The sequence below is a fragment of the Myripristis murdjan genome, chromosome 20 (genome assembly GCF_902150065.1).
Source record: "Myripristis murdjan chromosome 20, fMyrMur1.1, whole genome shotgun sequence".
Taxonomy (NCBI): Eukaryota; Metazoa; Chordata; class Actinopteri; order Holocentriformes; family Holocentridae; genus Myripristis; species Myripristis murdjan.
In genome coordinates, this window is record NC_043999.1 from 24,774,413 (window position 1) to 24,797,773 (window position 23,361).

The 23,361-nt window shown below is 41.5% G+C and overlaps 2 protein-coding genes across 5 annotated transcripts in view; both read left to right on the plus strand.

Moving 5' to 3' along the window:
- The window catches only part of rsu1 (Ras suppressor protein 1), a 49,674-nt gene extending 38,825 nt beyond the window's left edge, over nt 1–10,849 (plus strand). For 3 of the 4 annotated variants that reach the window (XM_030079745.1, XM_030079747.1, XM_030079746.1), the window contains exon 9: nt 8,124–10,849. In XM_030079745.1, coding sequence (XP_029935605.1) covers nt 8,124–8,226 — 103 coding nt within the window. In that variant the 3' untranslated portion in view covers nt 8,227–10,849. The remainder of the gene's footprint in view (nt 1–8,123) is intronic. The other variant, XR_003930191.1, reaches the window with a different exon arrangement.
- Nucleotides 10,850–15,745: 4,896 nt separating this feature from the next.
- c1ql3a (complement component 1, q subcomponent-like 3a) lies at nt 15,746–20,405 on the plus strand. The gene is made up of 2 exons (XM_030079480.1): nt 15,746–16,357; nt 20,226–20,405. Exons 1-2 carry the CDS (start codon nt 15,770–15,772, stop codon nt 20,403–20,405), a joined length of 768 nt encoding a protein of 255 aa, XP_029935340.1. The 5' UTR covers nt 15,746–15,769.
- The last annotated feature ends 2,956 nt before the right edge of the window (nt 20,406–23,361 follow it).

Here is a 23,361-nt window from a genome sequence, read left to right on the forward strand (position 1 = left end):
CCCCCAGTAAAACACATTTATGTTTTTTTTTTATCAAGTATTCACCGTTTGTTCCCTTCAGTCCCTGACAAAGAAATCTTTACTCGCATGCCTTCATAGTGAACTCGTATTCCAAAAACACTAGCCAAAAACTTTTGTTAGGATTTTGCTGTTATAAAACTATAAAATTACAGGCCAGATTTTTTTTTTTCCAATTGGATTAGAGATAGCTAGCATTTTTGGAATTCAAGTTTACCATGGAGGCTTGTGAGTAAAGCTTTCTTCATCGGGGACTGAATGAAGCCAGTGGTACAAGAAAATATGCATTAGTGTGGGGGAAAGTTTTTTGTTGATTTTATGTATGGATAGGAAGATACTGACATATACTTGGGCAGATGCACACATGCATCTCTCACTGTATTTTTTGACCATCAGGAAGTGTACATAGTGCTGAGGACAGAGAACCTTCGCACACGGCAAAAATTTTTAGTTGTTGTTTTTTTTTTATCTTTATTGTTATTACTTTTTTCCACCCTCTCCTCTGTCATATGCTTTTTGCTCCTCCCTCTTTCTTTTTCTCCTCTTCTTCCTTCTCTACTACCTCCTCCTCTCCTCTTCATCCTCTTTGCTCCTCCCTTCCTTCTCCTCTTCCTCCTCTTCCTCCTCTTCCCCTCTTCCTGCTGATCTTGCTCTGCCTTTATAGAAAGCTACTAAATTGCCTGGCAGCTCTAGTGAAGATGAGCCGGCTGGGAGAGGAAGGCCCATATCAGATCAATGGCCTCTGGCCTCCCTGTGCATTTATCACACACGCACTCACAGACGCACACATTGTAGCTTTAACTCCAAAATGCTGTGCACATACATACCCACACAAAGACACAAAGGCAAAGGGAAGCAAATACCAACTTTCAATCTCTTTTCACACACAAACACACACACACACAGACACACACACACACACACACACACACACACACACACACACACACCACACACACACCGAGCTTTGCCATGATTAATTAAGCCGTGTGGAATAGCAGAGCTCCATAAAGACATCATCCAGAATCTGAATCCATTTGCCTCCCTTCTCTTACTCCTGCATTTAATTGGCCTTAACAATTCATCACCAAAGCCATACACACACACAGCACACTCAAAAGAAATGGGAAATCTTTTTGTTGATCTGTAAGGAGAACTGTTTTCTGTAGTGTCTGTTGTCTGTAATGTTATGCTCATTAGAGTATGTGTGTGTGGGTGTGTGTGTGTCGGTGTGGGTGTGTGGGTGGGTGGGTGTGTATTGGCCTGCTCGATTACAGCAAAAATCATAATCACGATTATTTTGGTCAATATTGAGATCGAGATTATTTAACACCATTAGTAATTTACTTTGGAAACATAATGCATGTATTGAACTTTTTTTAATTGTCTTTTTAACAATGGATTTTCTTGAGCTTTAAATATAAACATCCCACAGCCTGGATGAGAGTGAATTTGGGCTTTTAGGGAGTGGTGAAAGCACACCCCTGCAAAGGCAGGGGGTGTGCTGGATTTACAACACAGACCAAAACAAGAACATCATTGTGAAACAGAATGTAGCACAATAATGGCTTCATCTCAATTATCTTGTTTTTATAATCATCGGGGGCCAAAATTGTAATTGAAAATGAAATTTGATTTATCGCCTAGCCTTAGTGTCTGTGTGTGTGTTTGTGTGGCTTTGCGGATATGCCATGTTCCTCCTGGGCTCTGGCCCCTCCAGTGTACAGCAGACTGTGACAGAAGGCAAAAGCTCAGCCAGCGTGACCCATGGGACTGAACATCTCCTCTCCTTCACCATTTCAAAGATTTTCAGACTAAAACAACAAAAATCCCAGGGTTATTTCAGATCTCAGTGACTGTACATAACCCATCAGAATGACAACAGATTGTGGTAAAGTACATACTGACACACCACTGCTACAGGACGACTGCTAACAGCCTAACATAGTTGTGGCACACATACTGATGTGTGTGGTACTGGACAGCAGACCTCCAACAGACTAATGTGTTAGTACAAGCATTGCTCTGATTGATCCAAATTAACAAAAATAAACTAATCCATTGATGCATTTAAAAACAAAACTAAACAAAGTTCTATATTTGAAGTACTGAGCAACACCCTTTTTTAATTCCTTTCAAGATTTATATGCCAATAAGCAGCTTTCCAGTTGAATATATTTCAACTTACGTTATGTGGTGGATGCTGGATGCAAGTTAGATGTTTGAGCCTTTGGCAGCCCTTTTTACTGTTGGTCTTTTTTTTTTTTTTTTTTTTTTTTTGAGTTATCTAAAATGCACCTGTGCTATTTTTTAATGCATTTTTGAGTGGATATAGGCTTGGGATGTGTTCTATCAGTTAGCTAATGTAGTTCCAACACAAACACAGCTTGTGACTCCTCTCATGATAGAAGGAAAAAATTATTTCAAGGCGATGTTTTAGTTCATTTGTGGCCACAAGATATAAATCATTCCTTCAATTTAAGTAACTTGCTCTTTCAATTTAGTTAATTTGTAGCCATAAGATAAGTCTGAAGTACCCTGCCCTTTTGCCAGAAGAAAACTGCAGCTGCAACGTTTGTCCACGAGAACCTCTTGGGTCACGCCTCCTTCTCAGTAACTGGATATCCTCTTCCAGGATACCAGCATCCCAGGTACATGGTAAAGCAGCCACAAATTTACTAAAATGTGGGACAGAGTTAATTAAACTGAGGGAACGCGTTATAGGTCATGGCTTAACTATAACATGACCTGAAAATATTTTTTTCCTCTCATTGCACTTTCCAGGCTCCATAGTGTACATAATGTAATGTGGTATGTTACATATATGATCCGTCAAGCCCTTTGAGACGTGCTTGCAATGAGCCATGTCTCAAATATGCATATAACTTCTATATTATTTACAAACGCGACTTGACTTTTTGGTACTGTTGATTTGATGATTTGGAAGTAATGTCCATTGTAGAGTTCAAGCTAGCAATGGATACTGAAAGGCCCCAGCAGAATTGTATTCTGTGAAACCACCATTAATGGAGACTCTGAATTGCAGATTGACTCCTGAATGGTTAGGACCAGTGAAAGTGAATCAGGGCCTGGTGCCAGGCTGTACTTGCATGGTAATTGAACCTTCAGTCAGTGCACAGGTGGATTCACAATTATGGATCCTCTGATAGCTACTGCCCTCTGGTCATGCTCATAAATCCCTTGTCTTTGCTAAACAGTTTGCCCTCCCTGTGGTGGCATTTACCCCCAAATCATCCACAATTAGTTGTTTCCTCCTATGAAGTAACTTCCAGTCCAACAAACACTCATTAATTAGGCTGTATTATTCTCCTCTCTTCACATTGATTTTTTACCCCCTTTATGACACATAAATGGATCGGGCCTCTTCTGCTCCTCCTCTTCCTCGATATCCTCCTCCTCTCCTAGACTCATCCATCAATGCTGCAAACCCACAATTATGCTAACACTTGGGCTTGTTATGACAGCAGCGAGTGCGCTGCACTGGCAACTTATAGACTAAATGAGTAATCCTACTTTTCTTAAAAGGAGCTCACAATCAGTCACCACAAGCTGATCCCTATACAGGAGCTCCTCTCTCCATTCTTTACACCCATCTGTCTGCTTTCTATCAGTTCACTTTTTCTCTTTTTCCTTGTTTTTTCTTTGATTGCACTGATTATGTAAAACACTGAACAGTCTCACCTGGTTGTGTCAATGCCTACATGTGTACTTGACTCGACTTTTAGTGATATCTCCCCGATGAACCTTTGAATCAAAGGTTTACATGGTCCTTTTGAGAGAGAATACCTTGCTGGATGGTCGGGTCTGTTAGGCTTCAAAAAGTTCAAAATTCAAAAAGTGAAAGCCAAAAACTCAAATCCACTTCTTTTGAATTAAATCTTTTTTTTGTTTGTTTTTTGGCAAAGCAGTCTGTATTGAAATGCATGTCTTCCAACTCATTAACAAAGCATTTTATGTTTCGACTAGTAAATAATGCCAGGTTTGTTGAAAAGTTACCTTTTGGAGATGAAGGGTAATCCATAAGCAGTGACAGGACGTATGATGGAAGATCCAGACACAAGATTTGTCTGTTATTTTATTGCCTTGAGGCTTGCTGTGCTCCAGAGCCAACCAGTAGATTCAGTGTAGAGTTAGTGCTGACAGATACTGAGTTAAAAGCTGTCCATCTCTCAGGGCCTTGCCACTTGTAGACACTCTGCTGGTCCCAGGAGCCACCCAGAGCCCAGACCCTAACCGACCAGCTCCTCTGGGACACAATGGCTCGGCTGACTGGACAAGAAGCTCTCCAGGAATCGGGGAGATTTCTCTGTCTCTATCTCTCTGTGTCTTTTTGCTCTCTCTCTCTCTCTCCCTTTTCTCTCCATGGGTGTGGCTGTTGTGGGGTGGAGAGAAGAAGGGAGTTCAGCAGCTTTTAGTCTCAGGAGAGAGTGCTGACATGGGGCTGGGGCAGAAAGAGACTCCCATCCTCCCAGAGAGGAAATACTTCAATCATAGACTGACAGTCTTCCCCTTGTGTGGATTTGTCTGCACACTTCCTCTGTGTGTCTGTGTGTCTATTTTGTATTTGTTTGCTGACATCAACCAACAAGCCAATCAATCAGTCTTTTTAATATGGCACCTTACAAGTGCTTTACAAGGGATAAAAGACCATACAGTGGAATTATAGGACATACCAGAGAATCAACTAAAGGTATTTGAAGAAAATTAAAGCAACAGATATACTGTGTCTCGTAGAGAAAATTAGACCTAAAGAACTAAAGCAGGCAAATAAAAGCAAGAGAATAACACAAAGATAAAAATAAGAGAACCTAAACAAATATAAAAAAGAGAGGATAATAAAATGAGCTTTCAGAAGGTATTTAAAATTATTAATGGAATGAAACTATCCAGTACGTAGGGGAAGGCTGCTCCAGAGCTTAGGGGGAAAAGCAGAGAGGGCATGATAAGATGTAACTCACGGTTTGTTCACAGTCATCAGCATCAGTGTAATCTGTGTTTGTGCTTCACTGACAAGTGAGTGGCTGCCTTTTTGGAGTAATTGAAGCTGTGGGCCACTGCAAATCAGCTCAGATGTGAGCAGGGTAATGCAGTGATCAAGTCACAGTGGCATAAAGGCATCCATTATTCTCATTTCCTTGAGAAAGGCATAATTGATCTCACCTTCACAGTATTGCTCAGATGTAGAAAATAATACTGAGCCAAACTTGGGACAATTTTATGACATCCAGTAACTAATAGCAAAGACAGCCTAAAATCATCTTAACACTTGAAGAGAGCACTCAGGAGAGAGCAGATCTCTGTCAGGCGTGTCTGGGGCCATATAGTGGTTAACAGCCACTGCAGGCCAGGCTGTGTGTTCAGTGTGTATGCATGAGAATATTGGAATGAAAGGGAAGAAAATACGCAGAGTATGTTATCATGCCACCATTAGTTAATATTATGATAAGTTAACCGACAACAGCATTTCAACAACTGGCTGACATTATTAAATGTTTTCAAATGGCCACAGTGCTGTAATGTTTGTTTGACAGAGGCAAATTATGTAGTTATCAAATTGTCTTACATGATCAAACAGTGAGGTCATCTTTCTCCAGACAGATCACTCACTCAATATAATGGAAATAATCGCCCCGGCGGTTATTCGGGTGGGCGTTTAATACGCAAAATGGGTGCAGACCCCAGGCGTTTAAAAGAACCAGGCGGCTATTTGCGGCCGGGCGATTAATTGGGGAAATACGGTAAGCAAAAAAGCTGAACGTATGGCAGCCCGGTTGGGTGAGTGTGGGACACGTCATTGATAAGCAATGAGCAGGTTCCCTTTGACAGTATTTATTCTCTTTAGGCATTTCAGTCAGTGCACGGTGCAGTTAGGTGGGTTCGTCTTCAACGCGCTTGGGAATAAAGAACAAAGGGAACCTCCTCACCTGAAGTGCAAACAGGACACAACTCAGGACACTTAATGCACCTGTGCCAGCTGCCCAATTAGCACACCTGGGCCTGCTTCCCGGGAGTGTGCTCCTGTGATCTCTAATCCAGCAGTCACGTGACCTCCGCTTCCAACAACCCCCCCCCTTCAGGATTTTAGGGTGATGAAAAGTCTGGAATTTTGTATTACACTGCAAAAACCAACTCTGACCAAAATTCATCTGTAGAATGGTGAAGAATAAGTCTATGATCTGATTGTGTGTGTGTGTGTGTGTGTGTGTGTGTGTGTGTGTGTGTGTGTGTGTGTGTGTGTTTTATTTCCTACTCTCTAACTGAACATGCATCTAGCTAAGTGTAACTCTAGTAAATAGTAACTGCTCAAACAAAATAGGCCACATGACATTTACCTTCTCTGCACTTGGAGCTCTCTCTCTCTCTCTCTCTCTCTCTCTCTCTGTCAGGGTGCACAAAAATATACAAAAGCATTCGTCACTCTTAGACAGGTAACCTTACGTTCAAAAATTCATGCACGCTGTATGGGGTAGTATGCACACACACACACACACACACAGACAGGCACAGCAGCAGAGGCTTGGTCAGTAATGATTGGACACTTAGTCAACATTCACAGCGGTTTGCTTATTAGTGTCAGTTACTGTTAAGCACAGTGGTGGACGAGCACCGCACACCTTTCTCTCTCTCCCTCTCCCTCTCCCTCTCTCTCTCTCTCTCTCTCTCTCTCTCTCTTGCTCTCTCTCACTCTCTCCCTCTCTCACTCTCTCCCTCTCTCTCTCTCTGTCACTTTCTCACTCCCATGGGTGTCTCTCGCTCATACAGAAGAGGGAGAGCTCAGCGGAGTGGAAAGGACTCTTCTTTAGGCCCTGTCTTTCTGTCCTCCTCCCTCCTCTTCCTCCCCCCTCTTCCTCCCCAGAGCAGCCCAGTTCAGAGATAATTGTCTCTTTGTGTTTCCTCCTTTTTCTTTGGTTTGATCGTCCTCAGCTGGGAGAGAGAGAGCTTATTCAAAACAGAGAAATGTTTAAGTTTGTCAAGAGAAATTGGCCTCAAATGACCAGGAAGGCACTGATCAATTTCCCACCAGTTATAATTGTCTGATAGATGTCCTGAGTATGTAATCGGTGATTGGACCTGTTACTGTTTGAATTGCCTGATCATATTCTTAGTAGCTGTAATTGAATATATTGTTGTTTGTAATAGAGGATGAGTCAGTCCTCTTTCGTTAGAGGATAATTCTGGTTATTTTGAACCTAGGTCTCATTTTCCAAGATTCTACCATCACTACTATTGATTTTGTCCAAAATGTGAGCTGTGCTACACAGTTAATAGCCTGTATGATCAGAAATAGTCACGTGTATTGGAATAAAACCTTTTCTTTCTTTTTCAAGATCACTGTAACTTAATGACCACATTTGGATAAAAACAGGACTTATTTTCACACGGTTAAGCATGTTAGTAAGTCATAGGAAAACTCCTCCTGTGTTTATCACACCTCGAAATTAGGGCTGGGCGATATGAGCTAAATCAAATATTCCAGTATTTTCTACCAAATTCCTCAATATCAATATTGTGGGGATGACTGCTGGTGTTTTCTCAAAATGTTTACACAAGAGATTGTTGACTAACAATCACTTAGAGAGAATAATGACAGTGTAATTACTTCAGAAAATTGCATGTCTTAACTGTTATGAAGTCTTTAAAACAGGGAAATGACAACACATATCCTACCACAATATGACAATATCATAGACTGTTATATGAGACAGTATCTAGTCTCATATAACAGTATCAATATAATATCAATATGTTGCCCAGCCCAAGTTCGAATTTTCCACTGTTGGCAACAGCAAAAAAAAAAAAAGCATCATTTTAATCTGCCGTTGGATCAGTGATCAGCCAATCAGACTGCTACAAAACTGGTCGTCTGAATCAACCCAGCAAACTGATCACTGCAAAGCTGCAGGGATTTTAGAAATCTGGTTTTGGTTAAGTTTTACATCAACCTGAAATGTTCATCTCTGACACACACACAGTCTACACACCTGGTTGTGTGAGAGGTAAATGCTTGTCTGTGTATGTTAAAAACAGTCTCTCCTCTCTGTCCTTTTCTTTCCTCTCCTCCTCCCCTCTCTCCATCTTGTCAGTCTCTATGGTCGGCACATGCAAGCCAATCCAGAGCCTCCTAAGAAGAGCAACGACAAGAGCAAGAAGATTAGCCGCAAGCCTCTAGCTGCCAAGAACAAGTGATGAGAGCATGAGGAGGGAGATGACTGCCCGCTCAGCCAGCCGGACCTCACTGCATGTGCCTTTTCCCCCCTTTTTCTCTATTTATTAATCACCCATTTTGTACCAGTTGGCTATCTATCAAAGAGTTTATTGCAAGTCTATAGTGTTATAGGAGTGTTGCTTCACTTCCTCTTGTTACCATATGCTTTGTTGTTTTCATGGGGCGCTACACACAATGTAACCTGTTCATCTTATCCAGTGGCCATCAGTTTTGGCTCCATCTGCCTCCAGTACTTGGATAAACAGGTGATTAATAATAACACTTTACTTCATATGCATTGTGACACATTAGAAATCCTTTAGACGTAGAGCTACACTTTTATTATAAGAAAATCACCAGACAAACTTTACATGAAATATATCATGTCATTAAAGCTGCACTATGCAATGTTCACATGCTGGTGTCCCCAAACTGCTGAGGAAACCCAGGAGCGTGGGGGCAGCCTTTTTCAAACGTTTTATGTCACCCTCTTAACAAAATTCACTCTATTTCTTTTTCATTTTTTGGAGAATTGTCTGGTAATTGTTGGGTAACTTTTTGCTAATTTCTTGCTATTTTTTGGTTATTTCTCACTAATTTGCTGAACACCGTTCTTTCCATTTTTTCGTAAAAAAAAAAACCCAAACATTTAACACAGGAAATCTGATGCTTAAATGTATACTTTTAGTAATTCTAAATATAGTTTTGTTGTAATTTAAAAAAAAAAAAAAAAAATTGCTAATTTTCAGGTACGTTTTTATGTTTTGTTTTTTGCTAATGTTTGGCGTTTTTTTCCAAATTTGCTAATTGCCTTTTCCCATGTTTTTGAAAGAAATCAAGTGAATTTGCTCAGGTTTCAGAGGGATACGTTTTGAGAATTTATAGAAATCCTGCGAGGTGATGTCAGTAAACCGCCAAAGCCCTGCCAGTCTCTGATGCGTATTACCAAAGAATACCAAAGGGACACGAGAGGTAACGGATGTAACGTTGGTGAGTTTAGCTTTCTCTGGACAGAGCGCTCGCTCACTGCTGTTCAAGAGACTTTTCCATTTCACTGTGAAGTTTGGACTTCCTGTGCGGAGAGGATTTCCCACCAGTCAACCTTATGGACACTAGAATTTAATTTAGTCAAGTAGGATGAATCTACAGCATCTCATTTGGTGCACTCTTCTCTGTTACAGCGCCACTTGATGATTTGGCTGATTAGACGCCTGGAGTTTTACATAAAATCTTGCATAATGCAGCTCTGAAAGTATTTAGCCTCTTAAATGTTTGCTCATTGTGTTTATCATATCTTGCTCTGATTACAGTAATTATCATGCACTCACAGTTTGCCTCATCTATTTACGATGCCTTACGAGCAGCAGTTCAAGTTAATTGTCCAGGACCGACATCCATCAGAACCAGCAGCCAGTTCACACCAACGTCCAAAATGTTACAACGGTTGAAAAAGGGGGACATTGTTGTTTTTCTTTTGACGAATAACTTTATTGAATGTTCATTGTGCCTTCATTCAGCTATCCCCTGTGATGATTTTTAACTAAACACATTTTAGAAATAATGGAAAAAAATCATTGTCGTAACCTTTTCTACATTTTGTCCCTTTTTTTTTTTTTTTTTTTTACATCTGTGCTTGTGTTTAAACAGTTTGTCTGATGGTCGTCTGCTCCACAGTATTAAACCAAGCTCCATTAGAATAACTCCGCTTCCCCTTCATGCTGCTCTAACAAGCACCGAGGGCCAGCAGAAGATTCAACTCTGTCTCACACTCTGTCACACACACACACACACACACACACCATGAAGCCGTCTCATGCAGTGTCTGTGTGTACGTGTCTGTGTGTGTGTCTTGTGACCAGGCCGAGTTCTAGGTGGGATTTGGGAGGGTTAGTTTGGGCTTTGCTCTGTCTATTGGATCCTCGCCTCTAGGGGAGGGTTGTAAAGTCACACCCATGCATAGACACGCACGCACACGCACGCACACACACACACACACTTTGTTTGGTTCATTTTTAACTGCCTTGTTTGCCAAAGTAGACATGCTCAGTCTGCCTTTGTCTGTGGTGTTCAGTATCCCTGTCTTTGCCCTATGGCATTCAGCTTGGCCCAAAAGATCCAAGAGCTTGTTTAGCAAAAGAGAACAGGTACATTCCAACAATAGGACACTGGTGTTCCTCGCAAACTGGCAACTGGGATATAAGTGCAGTCTCCTGAACTACAACCCTTCAAATACAATTACCACTAGTAGCCCTAATAGCGAGGAACTGAATTCAATTACAGCTCCCATTACTGTGTTCATTCCACTGATGTCTGAGACCAGTGTGTTTGACTCGATTCAATTGTTCCACTTTTCTGCACTGCTTTGACTGTCTCTCTCTTATCTGGGACAAAGCAAAGTAACAGTAGCCTCAATTCTCGATTTTCTCCAAGGAGTTATTTTTAAAAGCCATGCGAGCTGTCCGTCACATTTCAGCCTCTTTCAAAATGAACGAATGTAATCCTTTTTGTAATTGCTCATGCTTTTATCATGTGCCACAGTATACTGTAAGCTCCATGTGCTCGCTTTATTAACCATTTTTAATAAAGCATTCAGTTTTGTTTGGACTTCCATTTTTGCCTTTTATTGTTTATTTCACATGAACATAAAAGCCGAGGAAACCGGTGAAATCCTTAACTAGAGGCTTGTCACACATTGTCTTCAGGTTTTTCTGAATACGGTGTGCTGGCACTGATCATTGAACCAGGGAGATGTAGCATTAATACTACTTAGTACTTAGTCATGTTCCATTAATTTAGGAGCCACAGCAGAGACTTCTCCTCCAATGCTGCATCACCCCCAGGCCTGTTTGGCACAGTTTATTTGAACTCTGTAACAAGACATCCTTGGGTTCATTTGGCTGGGTGAGACCAGTGCTGTTCAAACTCAGGTAGCAGCAAATAAGTGCATTCAGACACCTGAAAACTCACATCTTTGTCCTCGCTCGAGAACCGAAGAGAAGTTTGCTGAATGTGAGAATGTAGCTCGGACCAACTACGTCAAAAAACAACAGCAAAATGCGAGGGGTTTATGGTCAAAAAGATGACACATGATGGCATCTGATACCCAGAGGTTCCTCATGCTTCATATGTTCTTAAATCAAAATCAAACTGTGTTGAGTTTTGCAGTTACCTGGGTGATATAAGCCTCCACATGGTGGTGAAATAGCCACATTAGTTGCTCCCTGTGGTGCTTATCTCCATCACCTCCACAGTGTAGCTAAACAGCTCCTAAAATAACACTGTTGGCCCATAAACATATGTGAACAAAGTCAGTTATGTCAATATACAAAACAACAAGTCCCATCCATTTTTCCATGTAATTACAATTATTTGTGGAGGTTCTATCAGGTTGTTTCTTCCTGGTGCAAGGCTATGCAGACGTTTCCCTCAGATGCTATTACCCAGATCTATTTTCCAATTCCGATTGGAGAATAACAAGAAAAGAGCTGTTTCATTCCTCGAAAAATGGGTACCGGGGCTTGCTGTTTCTTACACTGTCATAGTCCACTTTGTTCACACTTTATGTGTTAAAAGTGTTTTTTTGGGGGGGGGGCCTATTTTGATGCGATACGGAAGTTGCAATGTGGATTGCCTGGATAAATCTTAACATCATGTTGGGACTTAAACATCAATATAATTGTATCTGCTCCTCCACTCTACCGACCTTCACCCTTAATTTCCAGTGGATTATGTAAATGTCAGAATACTATCTAATCCAGTCACATGAGCTCCACCTCATGTTTCACCTGATTCATAGAATATTATGAAACTGTATTGTTTTAATTTTGGTGGGTATGAATGTTATATGAAAGCAGATTAGAAGAAAAGCTTTGTACAAACCAGGTGTGTGTGTGTGTGTGTGTGTGTGTGTGTGTTTGTTTGCGTCAAAGCAGAAGAGTTGCTCATCCTGCTCGCACACCAGGCTTTTGGGCTCAGCGGGTACATCTGTCTGGCCATCAGAGCAGAGGCAGGCACGCCATAGGACACTTGTACACACCCATCCTGCTTGCACTCCTCTGTCTTCCCTTTCTTTCTCACCCCATCATCATCATCTGGATTCTAACGCCATGCTGCTCCTGCTCTCTTATTACAGTGACAAGCTAACAGCATCCAGCTGACTTGACCGAACATGTAGAGCTTCATTTCCTACTGCAGACATGGGAGGAAAAATAACAGCATCCGGTTCCCCCCCTCTAGAATTTTATGTAAAACACTTTTTGATTCACCACAGAGGCAGGGACTTAAAGGGCACTTCTGCAGAATGTGCCTTTTTTCGCGTTCCTTTATGTGCTAAATGTGTTATTTTGAGACATGTTTTGCTGTAGAAATGCATGGAGAGATAGAAATCCAGTTTTGTGGATTAGCAGCTCAGGAGAGCACAGAGCAACTAATGAGGAGTTTTCACCACCATGTGGACTCACATAACGCCCAGATAACTATACAACCCATCACTCTACAAATGTGTCATTTGACCAGCAGAGAGGGAGGAAAATTCAGGAAAGTTGTGTGAAGACAGAGGGAGTGGTTCCCAAAGTTTCTTGAAAGAATAGACCATTCGTTATCATAGCCTTAGTTTAAGCCCTCCATCCATCTCGGATGAAATCTAGAGTAATGGCAACCTGATTCATCCTCTATTGCTGTTCAATTGTTTTGTCAGAGTCTATTAGAAAGGCAAAGCTTGGGCTGAAAAATGAACCCGGTCACGGAAATGCATCATTATGCGAAGGCAATACCAGTCAGCTATGAGAAACAAAGGATGAGTCGGTGACCTTTAGCAACTATCACTGTTATTCCCCCACCCCGGTGCTTACTATAAGATTGAATAAATTCCATCAGCCGGTATTTCTCTCAGTTGTCGCTCCGGCATTTGATCCTGTTGAATTCAGGCTGTTGTGGTGCTGCTGCTTTTTCTCAGACGCCACACCTTCCCCCTTTTTTTAAGTGGATGCTGTTCCTGTTTTGTTCTTGCTTCTTCTCGATTCATCTCACGCCTTCCAAGGACACGAGTCCCCAGCTAACCAAAGCCCATTGATTTTCACCGGGTGATTTATAGGTGGAGTGTGTGTTAGGGCAGCCCTGATTGTCTATGGGGGGCTGCACTGTGCCACTTTAATGAGGGTGGTGACACAGGGGCAGAACAGCCAGGACCCCATCCACCACTGGATGAGCTACTAATGCACAGCTGCTGCTCTTCTTGCTATTCATTAGAACCCTATAGGAAGAGTACGCACCACAAAGAGCAGGTGGCAACAGAGCTGCACTTAACTCTGTAAACCACAATAACTCCTTTTTAGGTATTTGTGTGCACAAATTTCCTCAATTTGAACTCAGCTGGCTGCACAAAGCTTTTCAAAGTGAGGTCCGAGGACCCCTAGGCATCCTTAACAGTCTTCCAGGGGGTCCTCATCAAAATGAGGAAGCGTTTAAATGTTTGTCTGAGCACTTTCCCAAGCATTTCGACACAAGAAGCACATTTAAACGCAAGAAATCTGATTCAGCATCACTTTTAAATATATCACTTTTTTCTGCTAATTTACTCATTGCTTTTGCCCATGCTTTGGAAAGAAATCACATGACTTTGCTGGGGGGAAAATGTGTTTAGCAAATCAACAATAAATAAATAAATAAAAAATACTGGATCATCAGTAAAGAATTGTCAACAAAAATTCAAAAAGAAAAAGAAAGAAGGAAAGACAGAAAGACAAAGAAAGTTACTAGGAAATTAGCATATATACTTTTAAAAAATACAGTAAAGCTATATTTAGAACTATTATTAAATGATATATGATGTCGTATTAGGGCCATTGTAGGGAGAAAACAAACAGCCAAATTTATGAAAAAAAAAAATCAGAAAACAATCTTCTCATCAGCATCTGGACTTTGAAGAGACATTGCCGTGACATGGGCCAATTCAGAAGAAAACAATCTTGTGATTCTGCACTAAAATCAGCAGGATTTCCTTGTTCCTGAATCCCATGACAAAGTAGAATTTGATGAGGTCATCCGCTGCAGGCCTGATGCACAGCGAGCAGCAGCGTGTGTGTGTGTGAGGCTGATCCAACCTTTACAAAGACAAGGTATGTAGCTGCTCGACCAAAAAAGTAAAAGAAAAACTATTTTTCTGGGTTTTCCATATATTTTCGTCCCCATAATGACAGTAATGTGCTGTGATGCTGGAATGACGTCAGATTTTAAACACGTATGAAAGAAAAAATCTCTTAATATCAGGGTCCCCACAGGGCAAAGTGACTTCAAATTGGGGGTCCGGCCCGCAGCTTATTCAAAGTCCACTTGGGGGTCCAGAACATGACCGAGTTTGAAACCCCCTGAGTTTACTTATAATTTGTTATTATTCCATTGTGTGTCACACAGTTTCGCAGCGTATCTGTGCTTCTTGTAAGCGCTTCACAGCAATTCATCATTCAGTGCTGCGCTATTGAGTGAAGTGCCAATCCAATGATCTGCTGTTACCTTTGCAGCTCATTTTCAGGGACTCTCGGTGAGTGGACATTGGAGGCCTAATGAAGCCAGGCTCTGCCAGGCTAGTTTGATTTTAATACCATCAATACAGCATCATTCCCTCCGCGTCCTTGTCTTGATGCCGAAGACAAATGGCTTTGTTGCTTTGAGTGTGAGATATGAATCAATTAATGACTTTGAAAAATGTTTCTAACGCCGGCAATTAATATCAGCAACCACTTACCTGCCCCTGTTTTTTTCTGCTAAATGATATGAATCCTTACTAAAGGGGCATTTGTGTGCTTTACTCTGATTTCTTTCAGCTCCAAATAATCTATGTGTTGAGTAACTTTCTATATTTACCACAGGCCTATTCATCTCTTTCTGTGCTTATGGCTCTGAACCCTAATCCAAGAGGCCAGTCTGGGTGTGGGTGGTGGCACTACCACATCTTTTATAAGACGATGCGTTATCTCCCACCCAGCCCACACCCCACCCCCTCAGTCTCTCTCTCGCTCTCCTTTTCTCTAAGCTTCGTCCTGGTGTGTCTCTAAGCTCTTTCAGCGGTATATATCAGACACAAGATCTACCGGGTTGAATCACGGAGGATTCCGGGCTCTACAGTTTTGGTTTAGACCTGTGGATCAGTAGGGACCAGACTGGGTGTATGGATCTAAAGCCACTCAGAGATGCTGAATCCAGTGCTTTTGGAATCAGGGAGCTGGTAGGCAGCCTGTAAAAGGGCTGAACTTTTAGACTCAGAGTGAGACTTCAATAAGCAAACATCAGCAGAAAAAGTGTGGAAGGAGAGGGACCAAGAAAAAGGACGCGTAAGGGGGTTTGGCCCTAAAAAGTTAATTATCATTCCCAACAAGGTGAAGAGTAGCTCTGCTACATTTTTTTCTCTAAAGGGTTACCTCTTCAGCCAGCAAGATTTCACCCAAAAGCAGACAAGAGGATCGTCCTGCGCTGACGCGGCTGGTCGGCAGGAAGCGGCTGGTGGCGGCGGGAGTCCTGGGGGTCGTCATGGTTCTGGTCCTGGTCATCCTCATCCCGGTGCTTGTCAACTCAGCTGGAACGGCGGCGCACTACGAGATGCTCGGTACCTGCAGGATGGTGTGTGACCCCTACGGCACCAAATCCCCGACCAGCACCGCCACCGCGGACACGGTCCGAGACAACAGCCTCGTCCAGTCTTTACCCACTTTTATCCAAGGTCCGAAAGGGGAACCCGGTCGTCCGGGGAAAGCGGGTCCCAGGGGTCCTCCTGGCGAGCCGGGACCGCCTGGTCCAGCGGGGCCACCCGGGGAGAAAGGAGAACCGGGCCGACCTGGTCTACCGGGCCCTCCAGGACCCAATGCCGCCGGAGCCATCAGCGCCGCCACCTATAGCACCGTGCCCAAAATCGCCTTTTACGCAGGGCTTAAAAAGCAACATGAAGGCTACGAGGTGCTCAAATTCGACGACGTGGTGACCAACCTGGGAAACCACTATGATCCGACCACGGGAAAGTTCACTTGCTCCATCCCCGGGATTTATTTCTTCACCTACCACGTCCTGATGCGCGGAGGGGACGGCACCAGCATGTGGGCTGATCTCTGCAAAAACAACCAGGTAATAAAACACACGCGCGCAGCGCCGCGCACCACATTCACCTCTCTGGTTACGCACAGGATGCTAAGAGGATCCACAGATTTTTTTTTTTTTAAAGAAAGAAATAAAAAAAGAAAAATGGAATCCTGATGAATGTTTTCAAAGTGGATTCATTTCACGTCGCCTCCAGTGGCTGTATTCGTTTTAGAGATATTTTACGCGCGTGCTTTGCTGAGATCAATTAATTTGCTTTACTTCTACCTGACCCCTCCAGTCTCACTAAACTGATTACACAGACTGATCGTGGACTATTACCTGACTATATAAACTGACTATGAAATAATTTGACATTTAGTAGAGAATCTTATCCAGAGCGACTTACACTTTCTGCAACAGTAAAATAAGAACATTCCTCAAGGATCAATTAGGTAGCCGAGTGCGAAGAATACAAAAAATTCCACATTAAACGATAAAATAAAAAACTCACTCCAATTAGCAGGTATATTAAGCTAATAAATAATATTCAACAACATTCATTGTGTGTGTGCGTGCGTATGTGTGTATGTGTTGGTGATACAAATTATGGCCCGTCTAAAGGGGGGCAGGACATCAGGGGGCAAGGGAGAGCCTGAGGAGACGTGCTTTCAGTCTGTGACACAAAATAATAATAATCACTTTATTTATGTAAATGGAACTTTTCTTATGACACATCAGTAACTGTGCCGTCTTGATGGAGAGGGTGATCCCCCAGCAGTCCAGACCGGACACACCAGAGGCCAGGCTGTCACAGGGAGGGGAGGACAGGAGGGAGGGCTGGGAGCTGTCTGGATCAACTCACTGCACTGTAAATGCTATAAGCTGTCTGTATAAACAGCCCATACGAGTAGTCTATATAAGCCCACTATAAAGGCTATAAACTGTATACATAAAATGAATACATAGTCTGTAAATTGAAAAGTGACTATACAGACCATAAACTGTATATATATGTGGTGAAGTGATTATATAGGCCTAGACCATAAACTGTATATAAAGTGAGTATATAGACTATAAACATAAAATGACCATATATGATAAAATATATATTTTAAGTGACTACATAGACTATACACTTCATATAAAGCGACCATATAGACTGTTGTTTATCGTTTATTGTACAAACTGATGCCCATTAGTTGCTACCAGGGGAGCAACTATATTATAAATTTGAAGTGACTATACAGACTATAAACTATGAATTTAAAATGACTATATAGACCATAACTATATAATTAAAATGACTACATGGACTATAAACTTTATATAAAGTGACTATATAGACTATAAACTATAGATTTAAAATTACTATATAGGCTGTAAACTTTATATAAAGTGGCTATATAGACTAAAATCTGTATATAAAGTGACTATATAGACTATAACCTGTATACATTTAATGAACACAGACTATAAATTGTACATATAAACTGAACTATAAAATGTATATATGAAGTGCAAAGACTGTAAAGTGTACATATTTAGTGACTGTATAGACTATAAACTGCACATATAAAGCTACTACAGTGACTTTAATCTATATAAAGTGGTTATATAGACTGTAGACTGTAGATCTGTCCTCTATGCCAACACAAGCTCAAGTTCAAATCTGAGCTCTGGTCACTGCTGCCTGGTGTTTGAAGGTTCTTCTCTGTTCAAACACACCCAGCCTCGCTGATAGAAGACTCTATAATTGCCCTTATATATGAATGGGAGCCTGTCTGTCTTTCTAGGTGTGAGCCATGTCATGGGCTGGCGACATGTTCAGGTTGTCCCAGTGCACACTGGGATAGGCTCCAGCACTCCTATGACTGTGAATATGAACACACAGTTATGAATAGGTGTATATAGATAGAAAGCATATATGTTATGAACTCTATTATGTAAACCAACTATATGAGCTGTCTTAATAAATCTACTCAATAGACTATGAACTGTCTAAAGAAAATGAATGAATCATCTGTATAAACTGACCGTATTGACTACAAACTGTCAATATCAAATTACTGGATGAGCTGTATAAATTAGATGGCCATGTAGACTATGAACTGTCTATAAAGTTATTGTATAGATTATGCATTCTGTATTAATAAGCTTTCATCACTTACATCAAACCAAGAGTGACAACTGTTAGATGATGATAAGAAACCCTATTGAGACCCAATTCATACGCTTGTAAAGAACTCTATCAATTTCACACTGACATGTTGTCAATAAATGAGTCTAAACCATCCTTCTTCTTCTTCTTCTTCTTCTTCTTCTTCTTCTTCTTCTTCTTCTTCTTCTTCTGCTTCTTCTTCTTCCTCTTCTGCTTCTTCTTCCTTGTCTTTTCATGACATTTCTAAAGTCTAATACAGCCTAAAAAACCAACAGCCCCCTTCATGGAACAATCTATGCCTCTGCTCTCAGCTACGTTCTATGTTTTATCCATAAGAGTGTCCTGAGGTCTCTCATCAGGCTGCACGGAGGCTGTCAGCAGCAGATCTAATCCGTGGCCCCCGGGGGCCAAACCGCTGTTACAGCGTCGCTCCACCGAGCTCGTTCCTCCTGTCTGTCAGCCCGCTAATGCCACTCCAAACTGCACACAACGCACGGCAAAACAGCACTGGAATAAAACCAACATTTTATGCTGTGACAAATAAAAAGCAGAGAGCCATGTCTTAGTTTGTGAGACTTTAAAAACCCGTTCTTGTGTGTTTTTATTTATTTATTTTTTTTTAATGATTGACAAATTTAGACTACCACTACCTTGAACATCGACCCATTTAAACATCATTTGTAAAATGCAGCAGAGACAGGGGAATGGTATTATCAGCTGATTTGAATAAGAAGATAGACCTCGATTTTTTCCTAATAACAGCAGGCTGCCATTTCAATTCAATCCAAATGTGCATACGTTTGATCCATTATGCATACTTTAAGATTCAGTCCTGTTACTGTTAAACAAGCGAGTTGGTCTGATTTGGAACTGATTTATTTCCCCGGAGACTAGAAAAATGCAGTAGTTTGATATTGAAATAGTGCAACAGGAACTAAGTGTGGCAGTTAAGGAAGTGGAAGGGCATACATTTACCTTGAACTACAATAACCCTGGTTCAATGCCCAACTCATTACAACAAGGTCTCTGCTGGGACAGATGGATTTATTTCAGCAGAGATGTTTTGTTCTTGTTTTTCCTTTTAACTGGAAAGCTTTTATCACAATACGACCAAAACCATACCTTATCAGCGATCAAACTAGTTTAGGTGTCTAACCTTAATGCTGGTTTCAGTTGCTTAACCCTAACCCCTTCCCCAAAATTGGTTTACTTGCCTTGTTAACTAACCTCTCAACATGACAAACAGATTAAATTCTGTGTCTGATTGCTGCTGTTGTCACATGATCCTGTCATAGCAAAAGAATGTTATGGCCTGGCAATTTCACTTTAACATTGGGGGGCACAGGGGATGGAGCCCCCACCCCCAACCCCATGCATGCAGTTCACAGACAGTTCCTGATGGCCAAATAGTTGCATTTTGGGAGATCAACAAGGCGGGAAAAACTTACAAATTTTGGGGACAAAAACAATAGACAAATGGATTCTTGATCAAATAATAACATATACACAGATCAATTTGATGTGTGTATTTTTATTTATTATTTACATGAATGACATGCTATTACCGAGGGGGTACAATCCCCCCCACTACTGCTCTTGTCAGCACTGAGGGGGGATGTGTCCTACCTGGCCCCCCTGAAATCTCCACCCATGCTTTGTGCTGACTTGGCACCAGTTTGTGCTCAGTGTGTTGAGACATTAACTCTGTGCATATTGTTTGTGCATCCTTGAGTGTCCCTCTGTGTCTCCCTGCAGGTGCGTGCCAGTGCCATCGCCCAGGACGCTGACCAGAACTACGACTATGCCAGCAACAGCGCTGTGCTGCATCTGGAGCCAGGAGACGAGGTCTACATTAAGCTCGACGGAGGCAAAGCGCACGGCGGCAATAACAACAAGTACAGCACCTTCTCTGGATTCATCATCTACGCCGACTAGACGTTAGGAGTTGACCTATTGGACCTATCAAACCCACTCGTGCCCTCCGTCATCGCAGGCCTCGCGGCTTCATCAACCCTTCACCTCGCTGTCTACAAACAAGATTTATTCTTTAAAACTCCACCGAGCCCTTTTCTCTGGATTCATCACCAATTAGGAGCCTCGCAGTCTTCTGCCCTGACCCGCTTTCACCTCAGCCCACCCCCGTCCACCCTTAATCCTAACTTTAATCATAGTCATAGCCATTACTGAAAGCCTAATTCTGTCCCTCAGCACATGAACCTTCACCACATCTCATGACCAGAGGCTCACCCTCAAATCATCGCCCATTCAGTGGAGTCTGTCTCCTATCTTATATATTGTGCCCTTTATGGCCGTCTGCAGCGACACTGGGTTTGGGTGAGGGCATCAGCTGAATGGCTGAAATGTCAAAGATCAGGATCCTCTCTTGACACCTCCATGTCATACTTCCAACTTCTGGCCTGTGTGTGTGTGTGTGTGTGTGTGTGTGTGTGTGTGTGTGTGTGTGTGGGGCGGGGGGGACAGGAGTGAGACGGATCAACAGAGACCCCTCACTCTTTGAATGTGATTGGTTGACACGCTGTCGGCCATGTGGAACCAGCCTCTCATTTCTGCTGTATAATCCCTCCTCTGATCTCAACCCCTGAACAAGCAAATAATGCAAACCAACAGAAGAGAGTCTAATATAGGAAAAAAAAAATCAAAAGATGGTAAGTCAAGTAATAATGCAGCAGCTGCTGGGTGTTGTTTCTGTGGCTCTGTAATAAAAGAAAAAACAGCAACTAATCATGTCTGTTGTACACAATATAGCCTGGGATGATTTTGTGCAATACCTAATATAAGTAACTATATTAATAGTGATAACTAATATCCGTAATTAAAGACAAAACATAGGCAGTATATTTTTGCTATAAGTCTCATGTTGAGAAAATAGTGGGGGAATGCTGGTAACACCCTAGTTGCAAGTGATTGTGATACATTACCAGCAGATTATAATCCCAATAGAAATAGATTGATTTTTGTTATAACATAATCATCAGGCAAGCATCAATCAATCCTGTTCTTTTGAATGTCATATACATTCGGTTGCACATTGAGATTATTGTCTCATGCTATGATTTTAGTAGCTATCATGCACTCCTGTTATAATGTGCTTGTGATTCCTTACAGTGTGGTTATTAGCAATATATCAATTCCAATGTTGCAGATGGAGTTTCATCCCTTGAAGTGTAAAATGTGAAGTAATTTTGCCGGCACAAATGATCTTATAATTATTATTTTTTTAATGTTTAAAATTGTGATCAAATGTGACTGTCTGGCGGTCACATTCGATCCTACTCAGTGGTACGTCCGGAAAGTCAGGACAACGTAGTCATGCATGAAATATCAGCCTGCTCAGTGTCAGCTTTCTATCACCTGCTGATTTGCTGCAGTGTGGACAAATTCCTGAATTCATAATGAGGGCGCCTAAAAATATGAATAGTGATATCCGTGTTCAAAAGGGAGTAACCTTTAGAGAAAAGTGACCGATTTCTGATCAAATTTAAGGAGTACAAATTGATATCAGGAGGGCACTTCCTGCAGAAACTAATGTGAACTGTGATGAATTTATTATTATTTATTGGATTATTAAATCCAAGGTGTTTAACATGAATAACAGAGCAAGAGCTCCTTTAACTGATACAAGAAAGAAACAGTCAGTTACATGAGTTCAACCTGAGGTGATTTACATGCTACAGGTGGGTAAGGGCACACTACTTAACACAAGCATGCACTCAGCAGTATTTACTCTCAGTTATCATCTGAGCTGTTCCTTAATTATTTTAATAAATGAAACATGAGCAGAATCTGAAAACAAAAGAGAGATTGGTCCTCGTTCACTGATGATGTGCATGGAAATGTTCTTACTTTGCGCTCAGAATACGTCCATATGCAAAATCAGGTGTGTGCCGGCCAGTTTCCCCCCGTGCGTACGCAGTTAGGATCACTCTCAGTTGGCAGGCGTGTGTCTGTAATGGGTCATTAGCATACCCCACACCCCCGTGTCTCGGTGTAAGGAGGGTAAGGAAAGCCCTTTTGCAGAGAGATGTAGCAGTGGAGAGAGAGCTGCCAAAACGCTGACAAGAACAGAAACATGACCCTGAAGGTAAAACGTAGAAAAACCTAACAAACGCTGAAATCCAAACAATAGTTTGAGACGTAGAAGCCAGAAAAAGGCTTCCATTAACGTTTCCTCTGGAGTAACAGTAACCGTTACAGGAAATGTGCCACTGAGTTTTCCATTAATGCATTATAATTTCTGCCTTCACAGTTCTACACTGGTGGATAAAGTATAGCCAGGACATTTTTTTTAATAAACTGTGGTGCACAAATTAAGAAGCTGGTTAATGTGTAAATGTATAGAATTGATCTAAATGAATATTTATTGCTGCACCAGGCGCTACCTCCACTATCACAACAGAGAACTGCACCGTCAACACTGAAAACAGCACACTGCTGTCTCTGTAGGTGAGGACAAGTCATGCATTCATAACCAGCAGGCCATGATATAATGAAAATAAAGCACCTCTACAACCACATAACAACTGAATTATCAGATGCTAGCCAACTAGCTTTATGTTCCCAAACATGGAAGCTGATGCCATCACAACTTTGTGGGAACAGTTTTACTTTAAAACAGCCATGATAGCCAGGTAAAAAAATGAATTCATCAGATTCCAATATTGAGATTCCAGTCTACTGTAATGCTAATGATTTAATTATGTTTATGATGATTTATTGATGATTAAGTCTTATTAATTTGATAATTATTAAAGAACTGATGAATTATTAACAACTTAACATTTTTAAATGCTAGAAATGATCATTTTTTCATGATTTAATTCCAATATACTGTATGGATTTGACTATATAATTCAAATTTTTGTGGGACCTT

Bases quoted from the DNA above. Each gene is read 5' to 3' on its own strand.
- c1ql3a (XM_030079480.1), top strand. From the start codon at position 15,770: ATGGTTCTGGTCCTGGTCATCCTCATCCCGGTGCTTGTCAACTCAGCT. The intron at 16,358-20,225 runs GTAATAAAACAC...GTCTCCCTGCAG, and splicing joins ATCTCTGCAAAAACAACCAG to GTGCGTGCCAGTGCCATCGC.